Source organism: Punica granatum, chromosome 7 (assembly GCF_007655135.1).
Source record: "Punica granatum isolate Tunisia-2019 chromosome 7, ASM765513v2, whole genome shotgun sequence".
Classification (NCBI taxonomy): Eukaryota; Viridiplantae; Streptophyta; class Magnoliopsida; order Myrtales; family Lythraceae; genus Punica; species Punica granatum.
This window is the reverse complement of record NC_045133.1, coordinates 6,203,730-6,229,835: the sequence shown is the minus strand read 5'-3', so window position 1 is coordinate 6,229,835 and position 26,106 is coordinate 6,203,730. Positions and strand designations below refer to the sequence as shown.

Below are 26,106 nucleotides of genomic sequence, written 5' to 3'. Positions count from 1 at the left end.
TCAAAGCAAACGTACAGGCATTTTCTTTTATTGATTTTGCACGACATTTCATTTGCGCCGCGCAATACATTCTTGAAGAACAACCCTTGTTAATGCATACTTATGTATGCATATATGAATGTGTATATTATACAGTTGATGTCCAAGATACTATCAATATATCCCCGGGGTAGCAAATTACAATACTAATGTATGTATTAGACACAAAGATCATATATAGCCTTATCTTCCAAACAAATCTCCTCCGTAGAGCCTCTCCTGCCCCGCGGTCCCTCTTCTGTGTCGTACTTCTAACGAACCAAATGAATCGAGCCGCCGTTCCTCGGTTTGGGACCGCTGAATAAATTCGGGCTACATCTGATTCTAAAGTCCATCCTCTACCTTTTCCCTTCTTTCATCAATGTCCTGCGATGTCAATCGACCGAGAAATGCCTTGCGTATCGGTCGAATGCACTTCTCGTCACATGCTACACAATCTTACGCCGGCCGGTGCCAGGGAAGTACTTTCACTGGCTGAACTTCCAGGCGGAGAGGGAGAGGATGGGGGTGCCCTTCCACCCAACAAGCAGCGCCTTCCCACTGGCCTCGAGGCTGCAAGACCTCTCAAACTGCTGCTTGGACTTGGCCACAAGGCTTGCCTGATAGAGTGAGCTCTCGCTTAAGCCAACCTCCGCCATCCCGAACCTCCTAAAGAAAGCCCTCCACACCTCAACCTTAACACTCCTCGCCACCCTCTCCTCCCCTTCCTTCCCTGCCATGTTCCTTATCCCTTCCCTGAGCATCCCCTCTATCGCCCTCCTGTAATGCCTGTCTCGTCCCTCCCCCATGCACTCGTCGAGGCAGTCGATGTACGCGCTGCAGAAGAATAGCGCCTCGATGAACCTCGTCATGAAGGACGGCGAGTTGTGGTTTGCCTCCACCTCCGTGACGAGCATCAGCGCCGGGTGCGTGCCCTTAACTGCCCTCATCAGGCCCTCTAGCCTGTTAGGCCTCGCTATCATCGTCCTCAGGACCAGCGAGGCGTACACCACCACCGTTTCCCCATGCTCGGTCCCGAATGTGTCCCCCAGGACGCCTTCCATGCCGGGGGCTAGGACGAGTTTAAAAGAGAACGGGAGGTTCATTGAATCCGCCACTTTGGCCAGCCTCGACCCCGTCTCCTCGACCTGGTTCTGGAACTCCAAGTTTGACACGACTGCGGTTATCCTCAGGAGCTCGACCGTCTCGTCCCTGTTATCGTTATTATTCCTGGCTCTCTCGGCTAGCGCCTCCATCAGGACGATCCACTGGATCCCGCTCAGTATCTCGAGGTCGATTATGTGAATCCTCCTCGCTGTCGAGGTGTGCTCCATTATCGACTGTATGGCCACGAACTGCGTCACCTGGGTGAAAGGGGTCTGCTTGTGGCAAGTCAGTGAAGCTAAGCTCCTGCCCAGACCTTGCTTGACGTCATGGCTCTCATCCCTCTTTGACCATTCTGTGCCTCCACCTTTCAAATCCACTCTCCCCGTTTCCATATCAATCCTATCCCTCAGGGCCTCTGCAAAGTACAGCACAACCCGCTGGGCCGGGCTGGCCCCCTTCGATGCCAAGAGCTCGCAGTACGAGAGCAGCCGGCTGGCCCGATCGAACTGCTGGTCCCCGACCTTCTCTGTGGCGGCCAGCAGGAACTGCACGAGCTCGATCTCCTTTGTGTCCTCTTCGCATAGCCCAGAGAAAGCCGACCCGAAAGGGTGCATGAGGATGGAGAAGTGGTTCTCGCTCTGGTCTGGGAACTGTACATACCTAGTACCCGCGACCTGGATGATCTCCAGGGTCGATAACTTCCCGTGCGGGGCTTTGAACTCATCGCGGGCCTTCTCAGGCGGCTTCCAGGGCTTCGTCTTCTTGACCATGCTGGTCCAGTAGTTGGTGAGGAGGTCTAGGGAGTTCTGTGGCTTGCGATTCTCATGGAATGTCTGGGGATGGACCTTGGAAACAACCTCGGATGATGTCTGGTTTGGTGGGTTTTGGTGACAGATTCCAAAATCAGGGAAGAAGGGACTGAAGACTTGGAAATCCAACAATGGAGAATTAGTCTCAATTTGCTTCCCTTTGACCACTCTTTGATCTTCCCTCTCTACGTCTTCAATGGCATCATCATCATCATCATCATAGGCTCCATTGTAATCAAATGGTGGGAAGGAGAAACATACATTTGGGGGCGCCATTGCTCTTGGTTTGGTTAAGAAATTGATGTTTCCCAATCGGTTATATATAGGGTATTAAAATATGCATCACCAGCTTTGTCCCAACGACGATCATTTGTAATCGATGACCTTGGTGGGACCGTGGGGTAATCGATGACGCGTACATTCAAGTTGATTAATATTAATACATCGAGTTTCGATACTTTCAAATTTACACATGGGTAGGTATGTCCAACTAGGCGTTAATTATTAATTAGTTTTATTGACATGAAAGCTACACAATTATCTTTTGATGTCCTTTTGGGCGAGACAAGAGGAAAATTGTTGATTCCGCTATATATAATAAGGTTTTCCTTAGAAACTCGGCCAGCTAATATCAAACGGGGTGAAAGGAACACGAAGGAATTAAAATATACTTTAATAGTTTATACACATCTACATGTACATATATATATATATATATATATACATGCTATATATAAATATTCTAACTTCATGCAATAGACATGTATAATATTTTTCTGATGTATATCCTATTATCTAGATAATAGCCCAATGGATATCAGCTAATGCAGTTTGAGTCAGGTTTGTCTATTAGAAGGTAAAATTTTCTTCAAAATAGATTTTTTTCCTTCACAAAACTCAAATCTGCGATCTTATCTAAATGGAATTAGTGCCAAACCACTTGCACTACGTATGTAAGCATGCATGTAGAAAATGGATTGGGAAGGAGAAAAGGGGACTAAAATATTACGATATGCCATCCTCAATAATAAAAGATATAATCTATTATTACATACATATATAAAAGTTTGGAGTTCATTATTTTGTTTCTTCACATTTCAAAATTTCTTTCCATGTATGTGGACACTTATCTTAATTCATATTTTATTGATTCAATGTACGTGGTCATCTTCCTAGACTCCATCACTCATTCAACGAATGAAGATATATTTTCTATTTTTTCATTTAAAATACAACATGACCCTTCGTATTAGGGTCTGTTGAAAGAAAAATAGGCAAAAATAGAGCTCATGAATTTGTATTTTTCTTGCAGAAAATTAATTTCTTGGAATAAGGTGCCTTGCCATCATGTTATTTGGTACAGGACCACCGTCTGGTCTGATTTATTTCATTATATTTTTTTTAAATATAACTTCTAACAAAATTCAAATTTGATTTGACCTCACAAAATTTTCAAATTAAGAAAACCAAATATTTTGCCAAAAAGGTAAAAATTCTTTTTATTTTATTTTATGAACTTTTGATGAAAATTTTATGTTTGAAAAATAATTATCAGAAAGATTTTCAAGAGAAAAGAAGTGGAGATATCCAATGGAATATCTAAAAAATATATATATGAAATCTACGAAGAAGAAGAGAATACACTTGCCACTAAAACAATGTCAAATATTTCTGTATGAATTGATATAATTTATTAATCACAATCATGCATAATAATAGAATAAATTTTAATTCTTATTTCAAACAATGTTCAACATTTCTATATGAATTGATTAATAATAGAATAAATTTTAATTCTTATTTCATTAATATATCATACTACGCATGCACTACGTATGTATATAACGTTTCTATAAATATATCTATATATAGATATAGATAAATATAAAAAAAAATGATAATATATATATATAAATGAGTCCTTATTCCTGTCGAACATAGCATACTACCTGCCAAGTGATCGTCACGTACTACGTACGTACGCGTTAATTGGATTAATTATTGCTAGTTAATTGAAAAGTTTATCCGCTTAACACTAATTTTTGCTTAAAATATATAGCATTTGTTGTTGAGCGTAAGCACACGACATATATAATAATTAAGTGCGTAACTTTTAAGGAGGTACATTATCATGTGATCTTACAAGTAAATTCAAATTATTGATAGATAAGCATCTTCTAATTCTGTATTCAATGGAGAACACGAGCATATGTACAGAGAGTAGGGATAAACTTTTCTCACATATGATTTCCTACGATAAAATACAAAGAATTTTAGCAAACTATTGTACAGAATATATAGTACAACCTTAATATAATAAACTAGCAAAAATCAAAATATTTATCCTAAATGTAAAGCTGTTCAGTTGATATACCTGAGTTTTGTAGATGATCTTCTTGTATTTGTTGTCTATTTTTCGATTACAAAAGAGATACAAGACCTAGTATAATGAAAGAGAAATCTTGAATAAGAGTGAAAACCTCTGACAAAACGAAGATATTTTATGTAGGATGCTGAGTGGAACTGGCTTAGAAGTTCTAATGTCCAAAGTTGAGGAAGTTAAAGGCTTGGTTATTCATAATTTGTTCCATATGCCGACACATATAAAATATTCTGGAATTTTAGGCCCTGGTTCATTGCATTTGAAGTTTAACTGGCAAGATCTGAAGTCTAAGAAACCTAAAGTATTATGGCTCAAACTTGTTTGGTTTTCATAACATATTCCTAAAGCTTTCATTCACATCATGACTTGCTGTGCTGAATCGGTTGGCTACTAAGTCTAGAGTACAAGCTTGGGTATGTGTTCAATGCTTAGCATCATGTGAGTTCTATCACTCGGACGATGAATCAAGAGACCGTTTGTTCTTTGAATGTCTTATAACCAAGTCGAATGGGGACCTTTGGTGCGGCAGCATGTTTTTACATCTACAAGTAAAGGTATTCAAGACTCTTCAGCAACAAGGGATTGTAAGAGGAAGCGTTGTTACATTTGATTGTAGATATAGAAGACGACTTAAGGCACCATCCTAGCTTGTATAAATTTAGTTATCAAAATTAGTAATTATTCTGTAACCAATCAATTTTGTTTGAGAGATATGATGAAAAATTAATTTTTTGCAGTCTTGCATTGTATATATATGATGATTTTGACAGTTTTGTAAAGTTGTGTTTATTTATAAATTGCACTCATCGAGAACATTTGTTTTTACGTACTTTTCTTTTTTAAGAAAATGTTGAGGCGAATGAAACAGGCATTTCATTTTTCTTTACTGAGATTATCATTTTTTTTACGGTGAGATTACGAAGTGCATTCAGTTTATTTAGCTGAAATTTACCCCGTATTCAGCTTATTTAGCTGAAATTTACCCCAACTCGAACGTACCACGAAATACTTCTAAAGGGATATTGGAATCTGTCCACTGTGAATAATGTTGGCAACCCGTTGGCGAGTGTTATGAGCTGTGGCAGATGATATTTTACCATCTCCCTTTTTCCCTTCTACTTGGGCTAAATGTTGAACGGGCTAATAATTCACTCCAGTTAGAAGAAGATCACTGTCCGACCACTAATTGATGATGATCCAGAAAAATTACAGTAGCTCGATAAATAGAATTGCCCAGAGAATAGATATAGGTTTCTAATTTTTTATAAACGTTCTGCCAAAGAAAAATTGTGGTAAATGAAAAGACTTTTTTGACGCGGTAATCTGAGACTTATTCGGCGCCTCCGTGATAAAGCTCTGCACGAAATGTATAATCGAAGCTAGTAACCATAGCAATTATAACTATGATGATATCATCGTTGTGGCTACAATGTTATATGTCTATAGCAATTGATGGAAATGCATTAGCTATTGCATATAATATTTTTTAGTGTATATTTTGATATTCGAAAATCCAATGAGTTTCGACTAGTTCAGTCCTATAATATTTCTTCGTGGAAAATGTTAGTGACTACAAAATCTTGTTTGTTTTAAACCCATTAAATGGTCTTCTTATGGTACACTAAATTTAATTTCCAAAAATCCACGTCCTCAATTTTTTTTAAAAATTTACCATTAATTTTTCATCAAATACAAAACATTATAATACTAATAATTAAATAATAATATCTGCAATAGTACATGTAAGTTTTCAACTTGTAACTGACCCTCAACCATTTGACCGCTCTCACATAGGTTTGCTCTCAATCTATTGAACTAATTTCGTGGTTTTAGAGTTTGGACCAGAGAATTTGTCGGTCTGAGGTTTCCGATAAAAAAACACTGCTTCTTCTTAAAAAATAATGACAAAATAATTTGTGCAATGACTTGCCCGCTCTAGCAAACCAGCTTTATCTTCCAGACTGATTCCCTATGGAATTGAGATTCTTTGTCATAATGGCCGTCAGAAATGGAATTTGGATTCCTTTTATCTTTTGGCTGATCTCCAGGTTGTTGGCAGTCTTATTTGATTAGCATTGTCGTTTTTCTACTATTTCCTTCAATCTTATCGTAGATATGATACTTCTGAATTTGTATTATATGGACAATAATTCTTATACAAAATTCATGTTAAAAAAAAAATAGGAAGAAAAGGGGTGGGCTTGGAGCAAGGAATGAAATGCAGTTGACCACAAGAATAAATGTCCTCTGACAGTGTAAGTTACAACATAATTACAATTGAAAACATGAACTTACGATCCAAGAAATAATACAAGGGGAAATAATTCGATCTCCTTGACTTTGCATTGATTACATAAACGACATAACAAAATTAGAAAGGTCAATTTAATTTAGACCATTTCCAACAAAATTAAAAAATAAAAATCAAATTAGACCATGTCTTGCTCATCATTGGAGGCACCAAACTTGTGTCTTACCCTCCAACAAAGCAAAAGGGTGGCAGCCCACATCATCCCCTTCACAACCCTAACCATCCCAATGGTGACAACCAAGTAATAGAGCCACCACCCCACAAAGTCAACCATCCCAACTCCCATCAGTAGCTCCTTCTTGACCTGAGGCACAATGACCATGGCCTCCACCTCATCTCTCAGCGTACACCACCACAGCGCCCCATATGCAGCCGCCACAGCCAACTTCTCCGGCCATTGCTGGCCCTCGGGCGCCCCGTAGACCGTGTCATCCACAACCGGCCTGACCACTGCCGAGCACCAGTGCATCATCGTACCATGTAGCCCTAGGAAGAAGAACATCCTGCTCATCAGGCTCCTCCCGGGGTCGAGGCTGGGGAAGCCCCCGATCCCTGATGCTATGCTGCCCTCGACTCCAAGCCCGACCGAGACCTGCAGCATGCATAGCAGGGCCCAAGCTAGGTACAACTTGGACGACTGCACGCCACTGGCAGGCGACTCTGCCAGGATAGAGTTCCGGCCAGTCAGGCCGTGCAGAAGGGTGGAGAGGCTAATGAAGGTGACGGCGGCATGGATGGGGTTCAGGTTTCTGGGATGGAAGAAAAGGGAGAGGGGGAAGGTGACTTGTGGGGGCTGGTAAGAGTACAGAGAGGAGGAGAAGTTGGCATATGAGAGCCTAGCAAGGAGGAGGAAGGAGAGGGGAAGCAAGAGGCTAAGGAGAGTTATGGTGAGGACATGGAATGGCCTCCTAAGGGTTGAAGAGAATATTGCTTCCCAATCAAGTCTCATTCTTAGAGTTTCCAAACAAAATTTGTGTCCTCTCTAAGAATTTTGCGTGAAGATGAGGAAGAGAATGTTCAGAAGAGAATTTTTGTGTGTATATATATATATATATATATATATATATATATATATGTGCGCGCGTATATGTATAAGTATGGATGTTTAGTCAATGGGCAGAAATTATATAACAAGTGCTGGCCACGTCCATTAATTGTTCATTTTTTCCAAGGCCAGAGACGGGGAACATGCTTCATGGTCCTTCTTATTCTCTTTATAATCAGCCAAGTAATGTCTGTGTGTGTGTGTATATATTTATAATAATTTAAAACATACATTGTCTATTTTCTCAATTTCTATATAGTTTATTGATTATAATAGACAATTAGATGGCATATAAAAATTAAGCACACAGATCGATCATAGAGATAGCAGTGGGGGTTGGTGAATTGATTGTGAGGGCGTGGAGGCATGAAACAATGGAATACATATTCTTTTGGATAAAACTGTGGCTCGTGTGTTTCACATCATTTCTTTTTTCTTTTTTTGGCATAAGATATCTGGCATCAATTAAACGGCACAGGCATTAATGACATTAGACTTTTCTACCGAAAAAGGATAATGTTAGACTTTAGAAGAGAGCCATTATTGTTTTATTGTTATTATAGTTGAGAAATTCTCTAGAGGTAAATGGAAATTCCACTTAGGATTTCTTGTAAATTTTTTGGGCAAACCTAAATCCTGTCAAAATAATTTCTTTTTTTTGGTAGGCTAATTGGAGCCGAAGCTCAGTAAACAAAAGAAAATTTTTTTGATAGTCATACCTGCTGGGCTAAGTCGACTAGGACATTCAACCAAAACCGTAATATATTGCTAATCACAAAAATGTAATTCAATAACAAATTGAGCTTTCGGCATATGAGTGTTACCTATAATTGAAGATATTAGAAATTTATTGAAAGTACTTTATGTTCAAAGCCAATCCAGTATTTAACACCGAGTTAGTCTTAGCATGGGGGCAAATTGTATAATTCGCAAGATCATAATGGAGAGGTAGTGTGGATGAAATTGGTCATGAAGCACCGGGATAATTCCCTCGAAGTAACACTAGTGAATAACTTCCATATTGAGTGAACGAACCAAGGCAATATTCACTAGCTCATTTTCAAAGGTGGATTTTGAGACACTCGACTTTTATGCCTCAGAAGGACTTTCCAATTGATTGCAGACTTGGCTGCAAAAGCGATTCTTCTGATCAAGCAAATAAAATAATTTAGGGTAAAAATTTTCAAAGATATTACTTGAAATTTGAGGAAATGACCCTCAATCCCATTTATATGAAAAATATACACATAATCTCAATTAATTGGTATGACCAAATCTTTATTTTTTCCAAAAATAACAATTTAGGTCATAATTTTTTGATTTTTTCCTTCTTAAGAACATACAATTATTTATTACTTAATAAGGTCACTACTTTACATAAAATTTTCGTAGAAAACCTTTCTTATTAGTTGTAAATATTTTCTTTAATTTGAGAAGAAAAAATAAAAATAAAAATATTAAAAAAGGTTGAAGAGAGAGGAGAAAAGTCAAGCGCTGTGTGGACAAGTGGTGGCTCACGACGAGCCACCAACACCCCCCTTTTCTTTCTCTTGAAAGAGAGAGAGGTACAATGGAGTGTTGTTGCCGACCACTGTCAAACCAGATGAGGTAGTCGTTGGCTTCTAAGGTTGTTGATGACCTCGCTTGGGGCTGCCCTCCCTTACTCTATGCCTCTCTCTCTTCAAAGAAAGAAATGGGCTAGGCCACCTTCACGCTAGGCGAGGTCTTCGGCACCCTTCGCTGACATCCCCTGGGATTATGTTGGCTGGCAGCGGACCACCGCCGCGTTTCCTCTCTTTACTTCTCTTTCTTGTTCAATGCTCTCAACTTCTGTTTTTGTGTATTTATTTTTATTCTTTTTAATGTCTCATATTAAAGAAAATATTTAAAATATATGAAGGGTTCATATGAAAATTTTATGTAAAATGGTGATCTTATTCAGCAATAAATAATTGAATGGCCTTATGAAAAGAGAAACCCAAAAATTATGACTTCAATCGTTATTTTTGCAAAAAGTAAACATTTGCTCAAATCGGTCAGTTGCAGTCCACATCTTTTAAACAAATGGGGTTAATAAGTGCTAACTCAATTTTTAAGGGAGATCTTTGCATTTTACCCAATAATTTAACACTTGTACAAAATATATATTTTAGAGGATTGATATAGTTTCGTTCTCGCTGTGGCTAATCCCCTTCCATTTGGCAGTTGATAGAGCATGTCTTACAGCTCGTTTGGATATAAAAGGGTGAAGGGGTGGGGTGGGGAGGGGAAGATAAGGATAAGGATAAGGAGGTGAGGGGAAGGGAAAGGAAAGGAAGAGCAATATACTTGATCCCATGTTTGGATTTAAAAAAAAAAAAAGAAAGTATAATGTGACTAAGAAGAGGTGGAATAAGATAAGCCACCTCCTATTTGAATAAAAACTTAAAATTGCAAGGGGTTTCTTTATGAAAATACATTTTTGCCCTTACATTATTATAAGGTGGGTGGAGTAGGGTAGATAATCTTTTTTATTTATTTATTACAGGGGATGTTATGAGTCTAGTATAATGAAATGAAAATCTCAAATCTATCTAATAATAGGACACGTGTAGTTTCATCTAAGTATCGAACTTGAAATTTATTGATCATTAAACAAGAAAGTGAGCCACTATGTTGTATCTTATTTGATAATTAATCTTTTTCATATATAAAATATTTTAAAAATCATGTCCCTCTTAATTCCACCATTCTATTGTGGAATGAACTTTTGTGGGGTTTGGAGGCATAGTTAAATCCTCCTAGCCCTTCCCCTCATTCTAAAATAAATATCCAAACATGAGTTACGTAATCCTACTCTTTCCCATCCCACTCTATCCCTCTCAATCCCTCTCAATCCCTCAATCCTAACATACTCTTAGATTTTGCTTCAGGCTGGCTGGATTTGAATTTTTTTTTTCCTTTTTTCTGAACGTGCGCTACCTCAATCTACAAGTTTAACGACTTCCAATTAATTCTACTTCAAGTTTGATTGGTGCACTAAAAGTGAGTTCTCGAATTAAAAAGAGAGTGTAGCGTAGAGGTAAAAAAAAATAATAGCTCGATAATCTCGTAATAGGATTACCTATATCCTTTATTCACTATTAAAATTTATATTTTATTCTTTTAGATTCGTGAATCTCCCTTTTATTAAAATTCATGGTACTTCCCGAGTTATCTGAAGTGGATTTAATGATTTGAGAAAAGTCTAAGTTGGCAGACGGAAGTCTGATGTCCACGTGGCAAGCGGGGATTGCGGGGGGCCACACATCTGGCACCGGGGGCCGGCCCATTTGGTCAGGATCGAGCTCCGTCGGAGTTTTCTTGAATAATTAATGACCATATGTCTGATGAAGAAAATATCTCTTATCCGGTACAATTCATCCATTCATAAATGTTCAGCGTACATGCCGGTCTCAGCGGGTACACAAATGGGCTCCTGATGTCGAGATGAAATTTAAGACAAGGGACAAGTTGAGGGGTCTGCGAGCACACGGTTTGACTGAGAACGACTACATTATTACGTGCAAAATGTTTCGAGAACCCAAGAACACGCATAAAAATTGTCAAAAAAACTTGGAAAATTAAGAATTGACTCGCTACTCCTCTCGATTTCACTTCCTCTCTCTAATTTGGTCCATAACTCCTGAACAATTGAGTATATGTACCGCAATGTGAGCCATGATTGGTGCAAACACGGACCATTTGCAGCCGTATAGCATGTGCCATGACATCAAAGTAATTTAGTGGCTCGTAGAACACGCCTTTGTCTTAACAATAGTCGGCTCATATTACAAGATTGATAACAGTTGATTGTAACAATGGTCTACAGCGGAATTATAAAAGTCACTAGATGCGAAATTAGAAGTACTGAATACAGCTAAGCAACTAATGAGACATTCACGCTCCGTTTGTTTTTAAAGTCGTGATTTAAGATTTTAACTTTTACTTTAACTCAAAACACTACACAACAAAACACACATTTCAAAGTCAAATTGGTGGGCCCCATATATTATTAAAATACAATCTCATTATAATTAATTATCTCTACCTTCCATTCATTTTATATTTCAAAAGTCAAACTGGTAGGCCCCATATATTTTTGTCTTCTTCTACAATCACAATCACAATCACAAATTCGTGACTTTAACTCCGAAAACAAACGCATTGTCAGATTTTAAATAGACTGACTTATTTGCTTGAATCAAGAAATGTGGAGAGGAGAGTATAATGTCAACAAATACTTCCCAAAATGATACCCCAAGTTCCGAGTAACCCCGACCGACATGAGTGGTATGACGCCAACCAATTGTAACCATAGTATACATACAACATGATTTTGTAACTAATGGTGTGTAAAACTAAATCAGACCTTTACTCTAACGATAGTCGGCTCATATTAAAATATCAAGAACCGCTAATAGTCACGATAGTCGACTAATGAACCATCGGATGCGAATACATCGATCGAACAGCTCATGAGACATCCAGATTCTAAGAGAAGGTTCATTTATCAAATATGGATATGGATTGGGAAGCATGTAAGGGAGCAAGGGAGTGGAGGTGGGCTGAGTGGTGACATTACATTGCATTACATGCGTGATTGTTGGTGTTGGTGTTGGTGTTGTTGATAGCTTTTGTATTAAACGAGTGAAAATAAAATAGAGGGGAGCCACTTGGAGGAGAAAAGCTTTGTCATTTCTCTCCCCCCAACCCCCCACTTCACTTCCCCCCACCCTCTCTCTCTCTCTCTCTCTCTCTCTCTCTCTCACACACTCATTCTTCCATCAAAATTTAAAGCTCCCCTGCCTCCTTTTGGATCCATATCTCCTCTTTATAATAACCTCCCAGCTTCCCTACTTGAAGAAGGAGGAGGAGGAGGAGGAGGAGGGTAAGTACATAGTAATCATGGAAGCTTCCTTGTCTACTACAATGAACGAGGATGCTGCAGCTGCAGATGAACTCAAACCACAAACACCCCCTGCTAAGAAGAGGTGAATTGCCCATAAATTTTTATCCCCTCTTCCATGCATTAACTCCTCACTCGATACATGGGTCGAGGCGAGGCTGCGGGACGCTGTCCCGACGCGATGGATCTGTGACGGGATTTTGATTGTTGTACTCTCTTGATGATATATGCATGGCAGGAAGGTTGTGGAGAAGACAGTGGTGAGAGTGAGGATTGGGAATAGGGAGAAGAATGAGGGCCCACCTTCTGATTCCTGGTCTTGGAGGAAGTACGGCCAGAAGCCCATCAAAGGCTCCCCTTACCCAAGGTTAGTCGAAACATTTCCCATCCCAACTTTCTGCAGAAGTATCTCTGCCTTTTCCTTCCATGTGTCTTCAATCTTGAGATAACCATTTCATGTCTTATTTATTTCTTTGTTTCTTTTCTTATTTTGGTAAGACAATTCTTGATTTTGAAGGATGCCCATTTACCCATTTACCGTATCAGATCAGGTCTATGGATCTCCTTTATTATTGAAAAAAAAAAAGATGCCCATTTACCAGGGACATCATTTTTCAGTACATTAACTATAATTAGTAGCTTCCTCCTAGGTTGATGTTTCATGACAAGTCATTCGTCCTAAATTTTCGAATTTCTGATAACTTCTCATCCAAGTCTCTTTTATATTTCAAGTTTCGGTTTTATGTTTTCGGGATCCCGGTTACATCGCTGACCGGCCGAGTTCTTGAGCAGGGGCTACTACAGGTGCAGCACCGCGAAGGGCTGCTCAGCCAAGAAACAGGTGGAGAGGTGCAAATCTGACGCCTCGGTCCTCGTCGTCACTTACACGACCTCCCACAACCACCCGGAGAGACTCGGCTGCAACCCCCGGAAACCGAAACAGGCAGGGCAGCAGCTACAGAAGTCCCCCAGCGGACGAGAACCGGAGGAATCATCGTCACAAGATCAAGAAGCTCAGCAGGGCACATACAGACCCGCCATGGAAGCAGAGGAGTTCCACTACTCGCAGTACCTGCAGGAGGGAGGAGGAGAGCTCTTCACACTGTGCCAACTGGACACGACAGGTAATAACGTTAGCTCAGGTCTGGTCTTGCTGGAAGAAGAATCAGGGCACGTTCGTGTTCCTTCTTCCACGGACAGCCTGACTGCAACGACGCTAGGACCAGCAAGATCAGAGCTTGAAGAAGACGAATACTATGGGTTCTTTGACGAGCTTGAGGAGCTGTATCCGACAGTCAGTCTCTTCTCTCGAGAGGGGTACCATGGTCGTCATCATCAGCAGCAGCTCGTGCGGTGAAGGGGAAGGGGATGATGCCTCTTGTCTTTTGCCTTTTTCTTGGTTCCTGCGAAAATAGTGGGGTTTTGGCTTTCTAGGAAATGTGTAAAATTATAAGGATGGAAGGGTGGATTTTCTCTGCGAATATTTTGAAGTGTAAAGGCATGGACGGCGCACTAATAGTAGTTTTCTCTTCTTCTTCTTCTTCACCATCCTGGATCCTGTTTTCGTATTACTCGAAAGCCTACTGCGATGAGTTCTACCTCGTATGAAACTGATCTTCGATGTAGGAATAACCCAATGGTAGAAAAACTTAGCTCGGCGCGGTTAAGGACGAACACAGATGAGGTGATGACTTTGGCTCTGCTTTTTGGCCTAAACGAAGTTAGTGGGTTAGAGATAATTCTTTCATCATTTTGCTGATATGGAGGGATTTGGGAGGCCTTTGATGCTCTCTCTTAACAAGATCACGAGGACCCACTGGACTGTATTGGTGGAGAAGGTAGATCGCGGTTTGAAGTCACTCGAACCAATCCCGTAATGGTTCAACCCGAACTCGAATGATACGCGACTCGAGAAACCTAAAAGAAAGGTGAGATATTTAGCAAAACCTTAAGGTAACGTGCATTAGCGGGCGATTGTTGGTCACATTCACGCGGATGAGTGTCACTCTTACCTTATAATCAGCGGGACAGGCTTACAATATGTGCATGAAAATGGGACATGTCATCATGTCCCTCTTTCATTATTCCCGACTCATCTGATATGAAAGGCCGATAGAAATATGGCGTTAAATCGATCCCGATCCTTGAATGCCGATCCTTGAATGCTGACTCTTATATTGACTAGGGCCGTCATTGTACAAAGAAATAACTTTGGTCACTTCTGAAGATAATGATAGTACTCGATCGATCTATGATGCGAATTAGCGATATTTAGTCGAATCTACCGTGGATTATTTTTGGATGGTGGAGAGAGCTAGAGATATTTGCCGATGGCTCTTTGTACCTGCGAAAAGCGGGCGCGAGGTTCACGGGGAATGGAAACAAAAGTATCTTTTTGTGGAGGTGAAAAGGTACAAAGTGGTTAAAGTTTGGTGGAAGAGGAGATTGTTCCACTTCCTACTCATTATCTAGGCTTTGATTAGATTAGGACAATTATCTTCCAAAAAGTGCAAATATTATTGCACATTAAAAAGTTTATTACATCTTTCAAGAAACACATCGATGCATCCGATAATAACCGTAAACCGAGGATAGAACGAGAGGAGGCACAACAAGAACAACCGCCCACCGAAACAAAGATTACAAATCTCCCTTTCTTTTTGTGATATTTCAGCACATAAATGATGAGACAAGCTACTCCGAGGAATACTTTAAGCTCATCTCAAAATCTGCTTGAAATCGAAACTCTTGGCTCTTTTAGCTTGAGTCGAGATTCTATGTCAAGTTGCCACAGCAGCACTTGACGGTACTCGGCTCAAGAGGCTCTTATTGTCCCAAATGATGTTTCGGTACAAAGATACCGCTCCATGTAGAACATGACAAGCACATTACCAAACACATTGTTCCACTGACAGAAGAGAAGTTCTAAGAGAATATTTGGGGTTATGCTATTTGTTATGTAAAGAGATGGTAAACGGAAATTTTCCTTTTATCCTTGAAAAAAAAGTGTTATGGATATACCTGTTAGAGAAATACTCAGATTTTTATTTTTTGGAAAAACATGTGAGAGTGATTCCACTCCCACTGAATGGAATGGGGCCCATGGATGCTAAATTAAACATCACAATTACGCATTAACGAGCAATCGGCACCCTCAAATACGTATTTATTATAGATTATAGATTAATTAGCATTTTAGCTCAGAATATGTCATTTTCTCTGTGAAAAAGAAAAAAAAAAGCAGGCAGCATTAGCAACAGCAACAAGCAAGGAAATGCTCCAAGCCGCTTCAATAAAGATGATGCAAAGTAACTACCGATAATTCAGCATCAAAATTGAGGATCTATAGATAAAAAACATACATGGACTGAAGGGTTTAACGAACACACCGGGTTGATCTTTCACTGTCCTGCAGCTTCTGCCAGAGGCTGGAGAGCTTTGAGGGGGTTCATAATCACACCGTCTATTAGTCCGTACTCCTTGGCCTCTTTCGCGCTCATGAAGAAATCGCGGTCCGTGTCCTGATTGATCTTCTCGAGGCTCTGTCCCGTGTGGTAGGATAGGTACCCGTTGAGGTTGGCCTTGTGGTGCAGCATTTCATTGGCCTGGGTTGATTAGAAGCATCGGTTAAAACCATTCAATTGGAAAATATGCCCAGCCATCGCTCGATTGACTAACGTAACAAATAAGAGTTCCATTATCAATCCGTATATTCAGTTTCGAACTCTCACTACAATCATCCTATAGAAGTCATCTTAGGAGTCAAATGGACTAGTTCGAGGTTGGCAACAAATAAACTGGGATCAAAAGATGCAAAAGTGTAAAGATTGACTTCTGTTTACTAACTAATCTACGAATTTTTGAAAGTACGCAGTTAAATTGAAGATTCAGTAGCAGTAAAGACTGCAGAAAGCAAGGATATGAAAAAAGATCCATGTGATACAAAGATAGACAAACCTGAATATCTATATCGGTTTGTCCACCTTGAGCTCCACCAAGTGGTTGATGGATCATTATCCTCGAGTTTGGCAGGCTGAATCTTTTCCCTGCAGTTGCATCAGAGAGAACGATATACAAAAGCGTCGGAGAACAAAATATTCATGGAGAGATTGACAGGAGATAATAGACGACTATTTACCTTTAGTTCCAGCACTGAGCAAGAAAGCACCCATACTGCCCAAGAAATTTAAAAGAATTAGATGACATCTAAATCTCAACCAGTGGTTCCTCAACAATGTAATGCAAAAAATGATGTCATTTCTCTCTTCCTATGAACCAATAAAAGAGTTCAGAGATTAATTGCCACAGCAGAATAATCCATATCACCATTACCTAGCAGCGAGACCAACACACACTGTTGAAACATCAGGTCGAATGTGCCTCATCGTGTCAAATATAGCCATACCTGAGTAAACGAACAACTCAGGCAAACCACTCCATAGGGAAAATAAAAAATGAATGAATATATATGTTTGTGGTGTGATATACCAGCAGTAACAGATCCACCAGGAGAGTTGACATACATGACAATATCCTATTAAAGGTATATACAGCAAACTTGTTAGTCTTGCAACAAGTTTTGGCAAATTTGAAGTGCTTGTTAAATAAAGGGAGCAGACTGTCATGGAGTATGTACAACACTGTGAAAAGTAGTATTTCATGGGAATTATGTTAGATCTATTAACTTCTTCAACTATTCATGTTTAAAAGTTTAGTAATGAGCCAATAGCTATGAATGTAAAACTGTTCACTTTATCAAGCCACCAAAATCACACCTTAGTAGGATCAACTGCATCAAGGTAAAGCAGCTGAGCAACAATAATGTTGGCCATATCATCGTCGACAGCACCTCCACAGCGTATTATTCTCTGCCATTCATATTAAAGCACCATAATCATGAAAGAGGTAACAACAATACGAGCCACACAAAAGTAGAAACCTATCTTAGTAGCAATCCTTACATATTGAAAAAGCTGGCTAATAACGCTCTGAAAACGCTCTTGTACCATCGGTGGCGGCCCCTGTCCCTGTGCATATGTGGGGAAGTAGGGCGAAGATGGCATTTGCAAATCATCTCTAGAAAAACAAAACCATGAAATGCAGCAGTTAGAAGGGTCAGTAGGGGCTGGTGTCAATAGGTGACAAATTAAAAATATATCTCACCTGATGGACCAAATGCCCTGTCGAGAACTCCTCTCAGGAGACCAAGAATCACCAGAGTATATGGCCTTCGCTGGAGTGTGCTGACTGCTCTTTCTATTGGTGACTAACTTCTTAAGTTTCCTGAGAAAATTAAAATGATGCAAAGATGCAACTTTTAGCAGCAATACTCATTCTCAGAGCTAACAAGGCTCGAGATATTGTACTTTTTTAGAGATGCTGGACTCCCATCAAGTCCATGTAATGTGACTATCATGAAGATAAACGAACATCCCTCATGGCTATAGAAAGGAATATAATTTTCAACCTAACTATCAGTTTATGCTGAAATATCAGGCAATTTCCAATGATTAAATCTTCTCGATATAGTACGACTACAAGTTAATTTCCGAAAAAGAAAAACTACGAAACTAACTAAAGAATGTCAAAACCAATGCTCCTTACTTCAAGGTTCGAGCTTTCGTCATTCAAAACAGACCAAGAACGCACACACAATTCCACTGCTGTTATAATTCGATACCCGAGTTATCCATTTGACCCAGTTCAACTAAAACCTCAGTCTTTTACAGCTCTATTCTCAATTGAGCGCCTCCATTAAGCAACATCCACAGTATTCTCAATCAAAGCATGCTCAAGCTCCAAATCCGAACTCCACGGCAACAAATTTCACCCGTCCGCGGCTCTAAATTAATTTCTTCGCTCAAACTTCAACTATACCAAAACAAAATTCACCAAGCGCGTACGTACCTCGAACGAAGGGGCTCGAAGGGAAGGGAAAGCTTCTGATAATCGAGAGACGAGCTAGGGTTTCCGGAGAGAGCGAGCGATTTGAACCGGAGCGAGGAAGCCGCGGTGGACACACAAGTATGCGCCATTCCAACTTCGACGAACAAATTACAACTCTGAAGCTGAAGCAGCGAAATTTTCCAGCGCCTTCTTCTCCGACGAGCTCGGGATTGAGGAGGAGGAGGAGAATGAGACGACGACGGCTACGGCTGAGAGAGGACGGGATAAGAGAAGAGGCGAGAAGGAACGAAGCTACAGCGACTGCCTGCTAGCTGCTATTGGGAATCTCTCTCTCCCTCTCTCTATCTCCTCTTCTACTCGCCGGTGTGACCCGTTTCGATTGCGGGTCGGACCGTTGAAACCCGAAAGTCATTGATTGATTGACTTTGGTTGCTCATCCTTATACTTCCTATAATATGGTCCCTCTACTTTTACCTTCTTTTCAATGACATCCTACAGCTTCCTTTAGAGCTAAGGACACGAGAAAGAGTTGTTAAAATTGGCATATCTTTTAGCTAAACCTTTTCATCTTCTTCAATATGGATGCAAATTTTCCCATTCGAGTGGAGAGTCGGGTACAGAGAAATCAATAGTTTCTCTGTGAATTTTTTTGGATAAATGGTAGAGAGTTTCATTAATCAAAAGGATTTACATCAAGAGACCATTTACCCTGTACATCATCACCAACATCAAAGGACTCCCAGTCTACACCCCAAAAAAAAATTGATTAACTATTAGCATTATCAAGAGGGTAAAAGATGTGATGGACTATGACAGAGTTTACAATTTTGTGAGAGAATCGGGGGAGTACATATAACTTTGCTTTTACGTTTGCAAAGATCTTTCGAACCATAGCCGCTGTAGATGAGGTTTGTCCTTGATAGATTCTAGCGTTCCTCTCTCGCCATATGCTGTAAATGTAGTGTGTCCAAAGTAACTTTAAGCAAATCACATCAAGTTTCTTGCCTCGAAGAGAGGATATCCAACGAAATTCCGTACTCCAGCATACTTGTGTTCGGTGTAAGCCGATTCGAGCCAACAAACTTCTCCAAATTCCTTGGGTAACTGGACAATCAAAAAAGAGATGGTCACGAGTCTCCCACTGCATATGACAGAAATCACATTCAGTTGCTTGAAGCTGAATCCTCCATTTGAAAAGACGATCCTTCGTCGCTAATCTGTTATGAATACAGAGCCAACTAATAAAAGAAGAACGAGGAAAGTGCCCATCAAACCAAATTGCATTGCTCCATTCAATTCTTGGACTGCTGGGCCTTAAACACTTCCATGCATTAGCAAGAGAATATTGCCCCGATTTGTGAAGAGACCATAAAACTCTATCCTGGTTGGAAGGTTCGAGATTAGCGGCCATGTCTCGGATCAAAGAGGCTTGTGGGTCAGAGCTCCTCGGCCAATGCCAATGGCCTTCCGTTAGGACAGCGCTAATATTTACATGCTCACTAAGAGAAGGGAAGCATTGAAGTCCTCTGCAGCAAAATTTGATCAAAGGACCGACTGGAAGCCAAGTATCATGCCAAAATGAGACTGTTGTACCAGAGCCAACTTCACAAGTAACATAAGGAAACATCAGAGGTCTAAGTTGCATTAGTTTCCTCTAATTCCATGAGCAATCTCCAGGTATACGTAAAGACCAAAGACTTCGGCCTTTTGTTAAGTGCTTCTTGGCCCACGCAACCCAAAGGGACCCTGAACTCGCTAGGAAAGACCATAAGTTTTTCAGCACACAAACCTTGTTCCATAAACTTAAATCTTTGATGCCGAGGCCTCCCTCAGCTTTGGGAAGACAAACGGTCTCCCAACTGATTTTGCCCCCACCTGTGTGTTGTTCGAGACCTTTCCAGAGGAATGATCGACATTTCTGATGCACTAGCTTTACAACTTGTTTCGGAAGAATGAAGTGGGAGCACCAGTAACTGGCCATACTAAAGAGGACAGAGTTGATCAATTGCAATCTACCTGCATAAGACAGGTGCTTCACAGACCAACTCTTGATTCTTTTCACAATTCTCTCAGTTAGGGCTTCACAATTCCTTGAAGAGAGTTTCCCAGATATAAGGGGGAGACCTAAATAACGCACAGGGAGCACACCTCTTTTAAAACCAGACCAAGTCATCAGATCAAGCACAGATTCCCCAGAGATGCCTCCCGTAAATATTTCAGACTTTTCAGGGTTCAACTTCAAGCCAGACCAATGATAAAATGTGTTCAACAGATCAAGAATGGCAGCAATGGACGTCTTAGAACCATTTGTGAATAGCAGCAAATCATCCGCAAAGCATAGATGGGTTAATTGAAGTGACTTACATCTCGGATGATAGCCAACTTTACCTTCAGCTGCAGCTGAATCCATAAGCTGTGAAAATACCTCTATGGCAATGACGAAAAGAAATGGGGATAGTGGGTCACCCTGTCTAACTCCTCGCTGGCCTGGGAAGTATCCTGCTAAGGATCCGTTAATAGCCACAGAAAAATAAGGCGAGGTGATGCAGCCTTTAATCCACCAGAGAAAAATGGGAAGAAATCCCATGGCTTCCAAACTGTTGAGAATGAAATCCCAACTTAAAGAGTCAAAGGCCTTCATAAGATCTATCTTTATAGCACATCGAGGGGATACTCCTTGCCTGTGGTAGTTTCTCACAAGCTCATGGGCAAGTAAAACATTATCCGAAATTCTCCTTCCTTGCACAAAAGCTATTTGATTTAAGCTGATAATATCAGGGAGTACTTCTTTCAATCTATTGGCAAGCACCTTAGTAATGCATTTGTAAACTACATTACAGCACGATATAGGCCGAAAATCTTTCATGCAATCAGCTTTCTCCTTCTTTGGAACTAAGGCAATAATAGTTGAGTTTACCTCCCTTCGAAGCTTTCCTGAGGAGAAGAAGTACTGCACAGCTTTAGTGAAGTCATGTTGAACGATGTGCCAGGCATGCTTAAAGAAAAAAGCTGTGAAACCATCCGGGCCCGATGACTTGTCATTACCCATCGAGAATAAGGCTTCTTTGATCTCAGCATCCGCTATAGGAGACAGGAGCATCTGATATTTGGAAGCGGGAACTTTCCTCTTGAAGATGGAGGAAAGCATAGAGGCCGAGACTCCCTGATACAGTCATCCTTCCTCCCAATAAGACCCTCATAGAAATTCACTGCTTCAGCTTTAATTGCCTGCACTCCTTCTAATTTGGCACCCGAAGTGGAGTATAGGACTCGTATAGTGGATTTTGCATTTCTGCCTTTTACTGCTTTGTGAAAGAATGAGGTGTTTTGATCTCCAGCTTTTAGCCATGCCACCCGAGATTTCTGTTTCAGGAGCTTCTCCTCCTTGTCAAGTGCTGCTAGTAGCTTTACCCTCAAGTCCATTTCCTTCTTGATAGATTCTGGAGATTCGCAAGCGCTTTCCATCAATGTAGCTTGAGCCTGAGCAAGTTCATTCTGTAGGTCCGTGACCTGTGTGTGCACATTCCCAAATTCAGATCTGTTGAAATCCTTGAGTTGCATCTTGAGGAATCTCAACTTCTTGTAAAGCACAACCATTGGGGTACCCTCTTGAGTCTTGGACCAGACTCTCTCAACTAGTGCCATATACCCCGGGTGTTCAATCCAGAAGTGAAAAAATTTGAATGGCTTAGGACCTGCATTCTCCTTTTCTCCAAATTTCAACAAAGCTGGGCAGTGGTCGGAGATACCAGGGGGAAGGAATTCTACAGTTGAAGCTGTGTCCCCTTGAAACCATTTTTCATTTACGAAGACTCTGTCGATCTTCCTAGCTTGGAATCCCTCTTGTCGTTTATTACTCCACGTAACGTAACAACCAATAGAAGTGTGGTCTATGAGCTCAGCTGCATTCATGAAATCAGAGAAATCCCTCATGCTTTGGTCGATGACCACCTCTCTCCCAACAGCTTTAACCTCCTCAGTGCCCTTGACCGCATTGAAATCCCCCATCAATACCCAGCTGTGTCTCATGTTTACAGCCAATGCTTGCAAATCCTGCCATAGCACCCGTCTCTCCAGTATATCGTTTGAAGCATAAACAAAGGTTATTGCAGTCCAACCAACTCCTTTGGGCACATTAAAAAGGAGGTGAATAAATTGGTTGGATTTACCGAGTAATTGCACTTGTAAATCCTCCCGTACCGTTATCCAAAGTCTTCCATTACTAGCAAACTGGTAATTTTCAAAAAGAGACCAACCTTTCCATCCATCAACTATTTTTTTACAATTTATCTCCTTAACACGTGTTTCAATAATAGCAAAAATTCCTAAATCATACTCCTGGACAAATTTATATGCCATTTTCTGTTTGAGAGGATCGTTTAGCCCTCTAACATTCCATGAAGCTACAAACATTAATTTATTTTGGAGGTTTACCTCCTTTACTCGACCTTGACTTCCTTGTGCCCTGCACTTTCAAGACTACCTGAGCGACTCCCTTCGATGCACTTCTTGGAAGGCGTTTTCCCCCCAGCTGAACTTCCTTTGTAGATGCATTTGCCCATTCGTCTACAGAGCTAGAAGCATTTTCTTGGCCTTCCACCTCCTCAGCATTTTCTCTGTGAATTTTCTCCTCCAAGTAACGCCCTTATTTATGCTATGAGGTGTTGTGTCTTATTAAAAGTAATCAATATGACATATGGATATGAATTGCCTAAAAATCCCTCAGACATTAGATGTGCGGGGGGATTTCGGATACCAATATAAATATGAACACCTCGTTCTATGTTTATTATCCAAAGAATGACTCTACAATTAGGAGTGTGCACAAGTATCAAGTAGACCGGGAACTTGTTGGAATCTACTTGTTATGGTAGGGTCTATGTAGATCCAACTAAAAACAAGATAGGATCCGGATAACAATTTAAGGAATCGGTAAAAACAGGTTTCGATTCTGGTTGCTCTACACAAGGTACCCAAAATCTGAATCGGAACATGTACCGAGACCTTGTTTCTTTTTTCATTTTATATGTTATAGTAAATTTGTATTTCATATTTAATAAATATAATAAATTCAGAATTTAAAAAAAAATTCAAGTCAAGTCATATGTCTAAACCATGATTCTCTAATGTCGGCCTAGCTCTTCTTCCTCTTCTCTTGCTCTTTCCCTTTGGTCTTTTCCACTAGCCCGGACTAGTTTTATTGTAGATGTATACTTTTATTTTGCTATTGTGGATAATATGGATGAAGTCTTTCGGTTTTATATATTTTAGTTATTGTTTTTGAAAACAAATATATATATATATATATATATATATATATCGATTCTTATAAAGTATCTGAAACCTGTGGTATAATACAAGTTCTATGTAGGATTCGGTTCTAGGTCTTAGCATGATAAGATTCGATTCCAAAATCTTAGAATTAGTTACCTATAAGGTACAATCCGAATACCATGAAAAATACAAGGTACTTAGACCTGCACACCCCTATCTACAATACAACAATGACATGTAGATGATTGTGCTAGTTAATTGTTTACGAATAATAGTGAGTAATTAGATAGCTGTAGATCTAAAGACAATCCACACTCATATAGATAACACAATCTGGTGCTCCCTAATGACATTCTGGTCGTGACGATGAACGTAATTAACCGTCGTGATAATTATATGAGATGGATGCAAGTATGTCCAGCTTAGTCCTCCCTCCAATTATATATAACAATGGACTCAATTTCCCATTTCGTATAATGAGAAACACATATGAATTTCAGTTTTTCTATAATCCTTAGGGGAAATAACGATTAACTCCATCGCCTTTTCCACCCTAATTACATATAGAAAAAAAAAAGAAAAAAAAAGGAAAAAAAAAGTATACATCCAATTTTGTCCTCTCCTCTCCCAGCATTTTTTTAGTGTGATCCATGATATTCAGAAGTTCAATTGAGCCCTGATTAATCCAAGGAGTTGATTTGATATCGGGGGCATTACTATTTACAGGCGGACTTGTTGCGCGATGGCCAAGCAGTTGCTGCCGATCTTGGCGAGGTGCAAGTTGGCGACGGAAATGGGGGAATGCCCGTTGAAATCGGTAAAAGCATCGTTGCAGGTCTCGACGTATGTGGTCACAGCGCTGAGCTGACTGCTGAGGCTGCCACGGTCCCGTTGGGCAATGGCCTGGAGGGAGTCCTGCAGGCTCTCGAGGGCAGAGTCGAAATTCTCCGTGCAGACGGAGAGGCACTCCTTCGTCGTCTTGGAGGTGGTGGGGCTGGCGGTGAGCTTCTCCACCAGCCGCTTCGCCTCCCTGAACTTCATGTTGGCAGCCTGGATCTCAGCCTTGAGCGCCACCATCGCGTTGATCGGGCGGCCCTTCAGCAGCGGAGCGATGGTCGAGAAGCACTCGACGAAGTAATCAGTCTTCTTGCAAATGCTGTTCAGGGTAGGGTTCTCTCTAAGCCGCCCTGCAAGCAATCGATATCATAATTCGAGGGCTCAGACAAGTTATTAGAGACATAGCGCCGACTGATATATATATTACTAGGCCAGATAACTGGCACGTAAAATCTTGGAATCCCGAAATTCAACGGCATTTTGCAAAACAAGCTTTGTTGATCGATGTCGTGATAGATTTTAAAGTCGCTCCCTCAGATCATGCTCATATATAGCAATTCCCTGATGGGTAGAGAGAACCCAGCATGGGGGGATGAGAGGAAGGCTTACCCAAGCGGGCGATGGGTCCGACCTTTCGGGGGATGGCGATGACAACGGCTTCCGATTGGAGGAAGAGGGCGGAGGCGGAGACGGCGAGCAGAAGGATGAGAGTCTTGGGCCCCATTGTTCAAGTCGGCTGAGATCAAATCTCTTGGAGGTCGAAAAAGAGAGGAAAAAGAACTTTGCCGGGGAGAATGGACGAGAGATGGCTTTGGGAGTGCGGGAGGGCTCTCGGGCACGTAAATAGCAAAGGTTATGGGCAGTTATTCAGTTTTATCGTAAACCTACCAAAAAAAAAAAAGAAAAACAGAAAAACAGAAAAAGAGTTTTTGCGTAGATTTAGGAAGATTTTTGTTTTCTGTTTTTTCGGGTAAGCGGAGCTTTTTTCTTCTTTTCTTTTTTTGGTGAATAACAGATTTTTTTTTGGGGGTGGGCCAAAGTTCTTGTTTTAATCTTTGCCTATACCTAATCGAAAGAACGATAATGGTTATAACTAGTCATCTGATATGCACGTTACGCGAATTCTTTTACGGTTTTTATTTTATATTGATATTATTGTATTTATAAACTTTATTTTAACAAAAAAATGAAATAAATAATCTTCTCGAAAGTATCTAATATAAATACATTGTGAAAGTTCAAAAAAAAATTAATCATGAAAATATGAAAAAATCTAGGTATATATTAATGTTCAGGGATGTGAATGGTTGATTGTCCAAGAGCAGAGTTACGAAATGAAACTCCTCAACAATCAAATGAAGAGCTCTCATGAGTTGTCATGAGATGAATCTAAATTATATAATATAATATATAGACATGGAAATCTGTTTAGAGAATTCTTCAAATTTTTTAAAAAAGTTATAAAATATGGAGAGCTAAGAAAAATGT

The 26,106-nt window shown here is 40.3% G+C and overlaps 5 protein-coding genes across 5 annotated transcripts; 1 reads left to right on the top strand and 4 right to left on the bottom strand.

Annotated features, from left to right (window-relative positions):
• Positions 1-3: 3 nt before the first annotated feature.
• Positions 4-2,236, bottom strand: LOC116213071 (DELLA protein RGL1-like). Its single transcript, XM_031547880.1, has one exon. It carries the CDS (start codon positions 2,208-2,210, stop codon positions 507-509), a length of 1,704 nt encoding a protein of 567 aa, XP_031403740.1. The 5' UTR covers positions 2,211-2,236; the 3' UTR covers positions 4-506.
• Positions 2,237-6,746: 4,510 nt separating this feature from the next.
• On the bottom strand, positions 6,747-7,577 carry LOC116214344. The gene has a single exon (XM_031549764.1). It carries the CDS (start codon positions 7,575-7,577, stop codon positions 6,747-6,749), a length of 831 nt encoding a protein of 276 aa, XP_031405624.1.
• A 4,844-nt stretch (positions 7,578-12,421) lies between these two features.
• LOC116214322 (probable WRKY transcription factor 69) lies at positions 12,422-14,145 on the top strand. Its single transcript, XM_031549735.1, has 3 exons — positions 12,422-12,685; positions 12,839-12,967; positions 13,393-14,145. Exons 1-3 carry the CDS (start codon positions 12,600-12,602, stop codon positions 13,955-13,957), a joined length of 780 nt encoding a protein of 259 aa, XP_031405595.1. The 5' UTR covers positions 12,422-12,599; the 3' UTR covers positions 13,958-14,145.
• Positions 14,146-15,747: 1,602 nt separating this feature from the next.
• LOC116214321 (ATP-dependent Clp protease proteolytic subunit 5, chloroplastic) lies at positions 15,748-18,838 on the bottom strand. The gene is made up of 9 exons (XM_031549734.1): positions 18,508-18,838; positions 17,764-17,883; positions 17,562-17,676; positions 17,376-17,468; positions 17,089-17,134; positions 16,933-17,005; positions 16,739-16,773; positions 16,558-16,646; positions 15,748-16,205 (listed from the first exon to the last, which is right to left on the bottom strand). Exons 1-9 carry the CDS (start codon positions 18,633-18,635, stop codon positions 16,002-16,004), a joined length of 903 nt encoding a protein of 300 aa, XP_031405594.1. The 5' UTR covers positions 18,636-18,838; the 3' UTR covers positions 15,748-16,001.
• A 5,358-nt stretch (positions 18,839-24,196) lies between these two features.
• LOC116213359 (pectinesterase 3-like) lies at positions 24,197-25,445 on the bottom strand. Its single transcript, XM_031548245.1, has 2 exons — positions 25,228-25,445; positions 24,197-24,968 (listed from the first exon to the last, which is right to left on the bottom strand). Exons 1-2 carry the CDS (start codon positions 25,340-25,342, stop codon positions 24,502-24,504), a joined length of 582 nt encoding a protein of 193 aa, XP_031404105.1. The 5' UTR covers positions 25,343-25,445; the 3' UTR covers positions 24,197-24,501.
• Between the last annotated feature and the right edge of the window lie 661 nt (positions 25,446-26,106).

Bases quoted from the DNA above. Each gene is read 5' to 3' on its own strand.
- LOC116213071 (XM_031547880.1), bottom strand. From the start codon at position 2,210: ATGGCGCCCCCAAATGTATGTTTCTCCTTCCCACCATTTGATTACAAT.
- LOC116214344 (XM_031549764.1), bottom strand. From the start codon at position 7,577: ATGAGACTTGATTGGGAAGCAATATTCTCTTCAACCCTTAGGAGGCCA.
- LOC116214322 (XM_031549735.1), top strand. From the start codon at position 12,600: ATGGAAGCTTCCTTGTCTACTACAATGAACGAGGATGCTGCAGCTGCA. The intron at 12,686-12,838 runs GTGAATTGCCCA...TATGCATGGCAG, and splicing joins ACACCCCCTGCTAAGAAGAG to GAAGGTTGTGGAGAAGACAG. The intron at 12,968-13,392 runs GTTAGTCGAAAC...GTTCTTGAGCAG, and splicing joins AAAGGCTCCCCTTACCCAAG to GGGCTACTACAGGTGCAGCA.
- LOC116214321 (XM_031549734.1), bottom strand. From the start codon at position 18,635: ATGGCGCATACTTGTGTGTCCACCGCGGCTTCCTCGCTCCGGTTCAAA. The intron at 17,006-17,088 runs GTATATCACACC...TCGTTTACTCAG, and splicing joins TGGTGGATCTGTTACTGCTG to GTATGGCTATATTTGACACG. The intron at 16,774-16,932 runs GTAATGGTGATA...TTTCTTGGGCAG, and splicing joins TGTGTTGGTCTCGCTGCTAG to TATGGGTGCTTTCTTGCTCA.
- LOC116213359 (XM_031548245.1), bottom strand. From the start codon at position 25,342: ATGGGGCCCAAGACTCTCATCCTTCTGCTCGCCGTCTCCGCCTCCGCC. The intron at 24,969-25,227 runs GTAAGCCTTCCT...GATTGCTTGCAG, and splicing joins CGGACCCATCGCCCGCTTGG to GGCGGCTTAGAGAGAACCCT.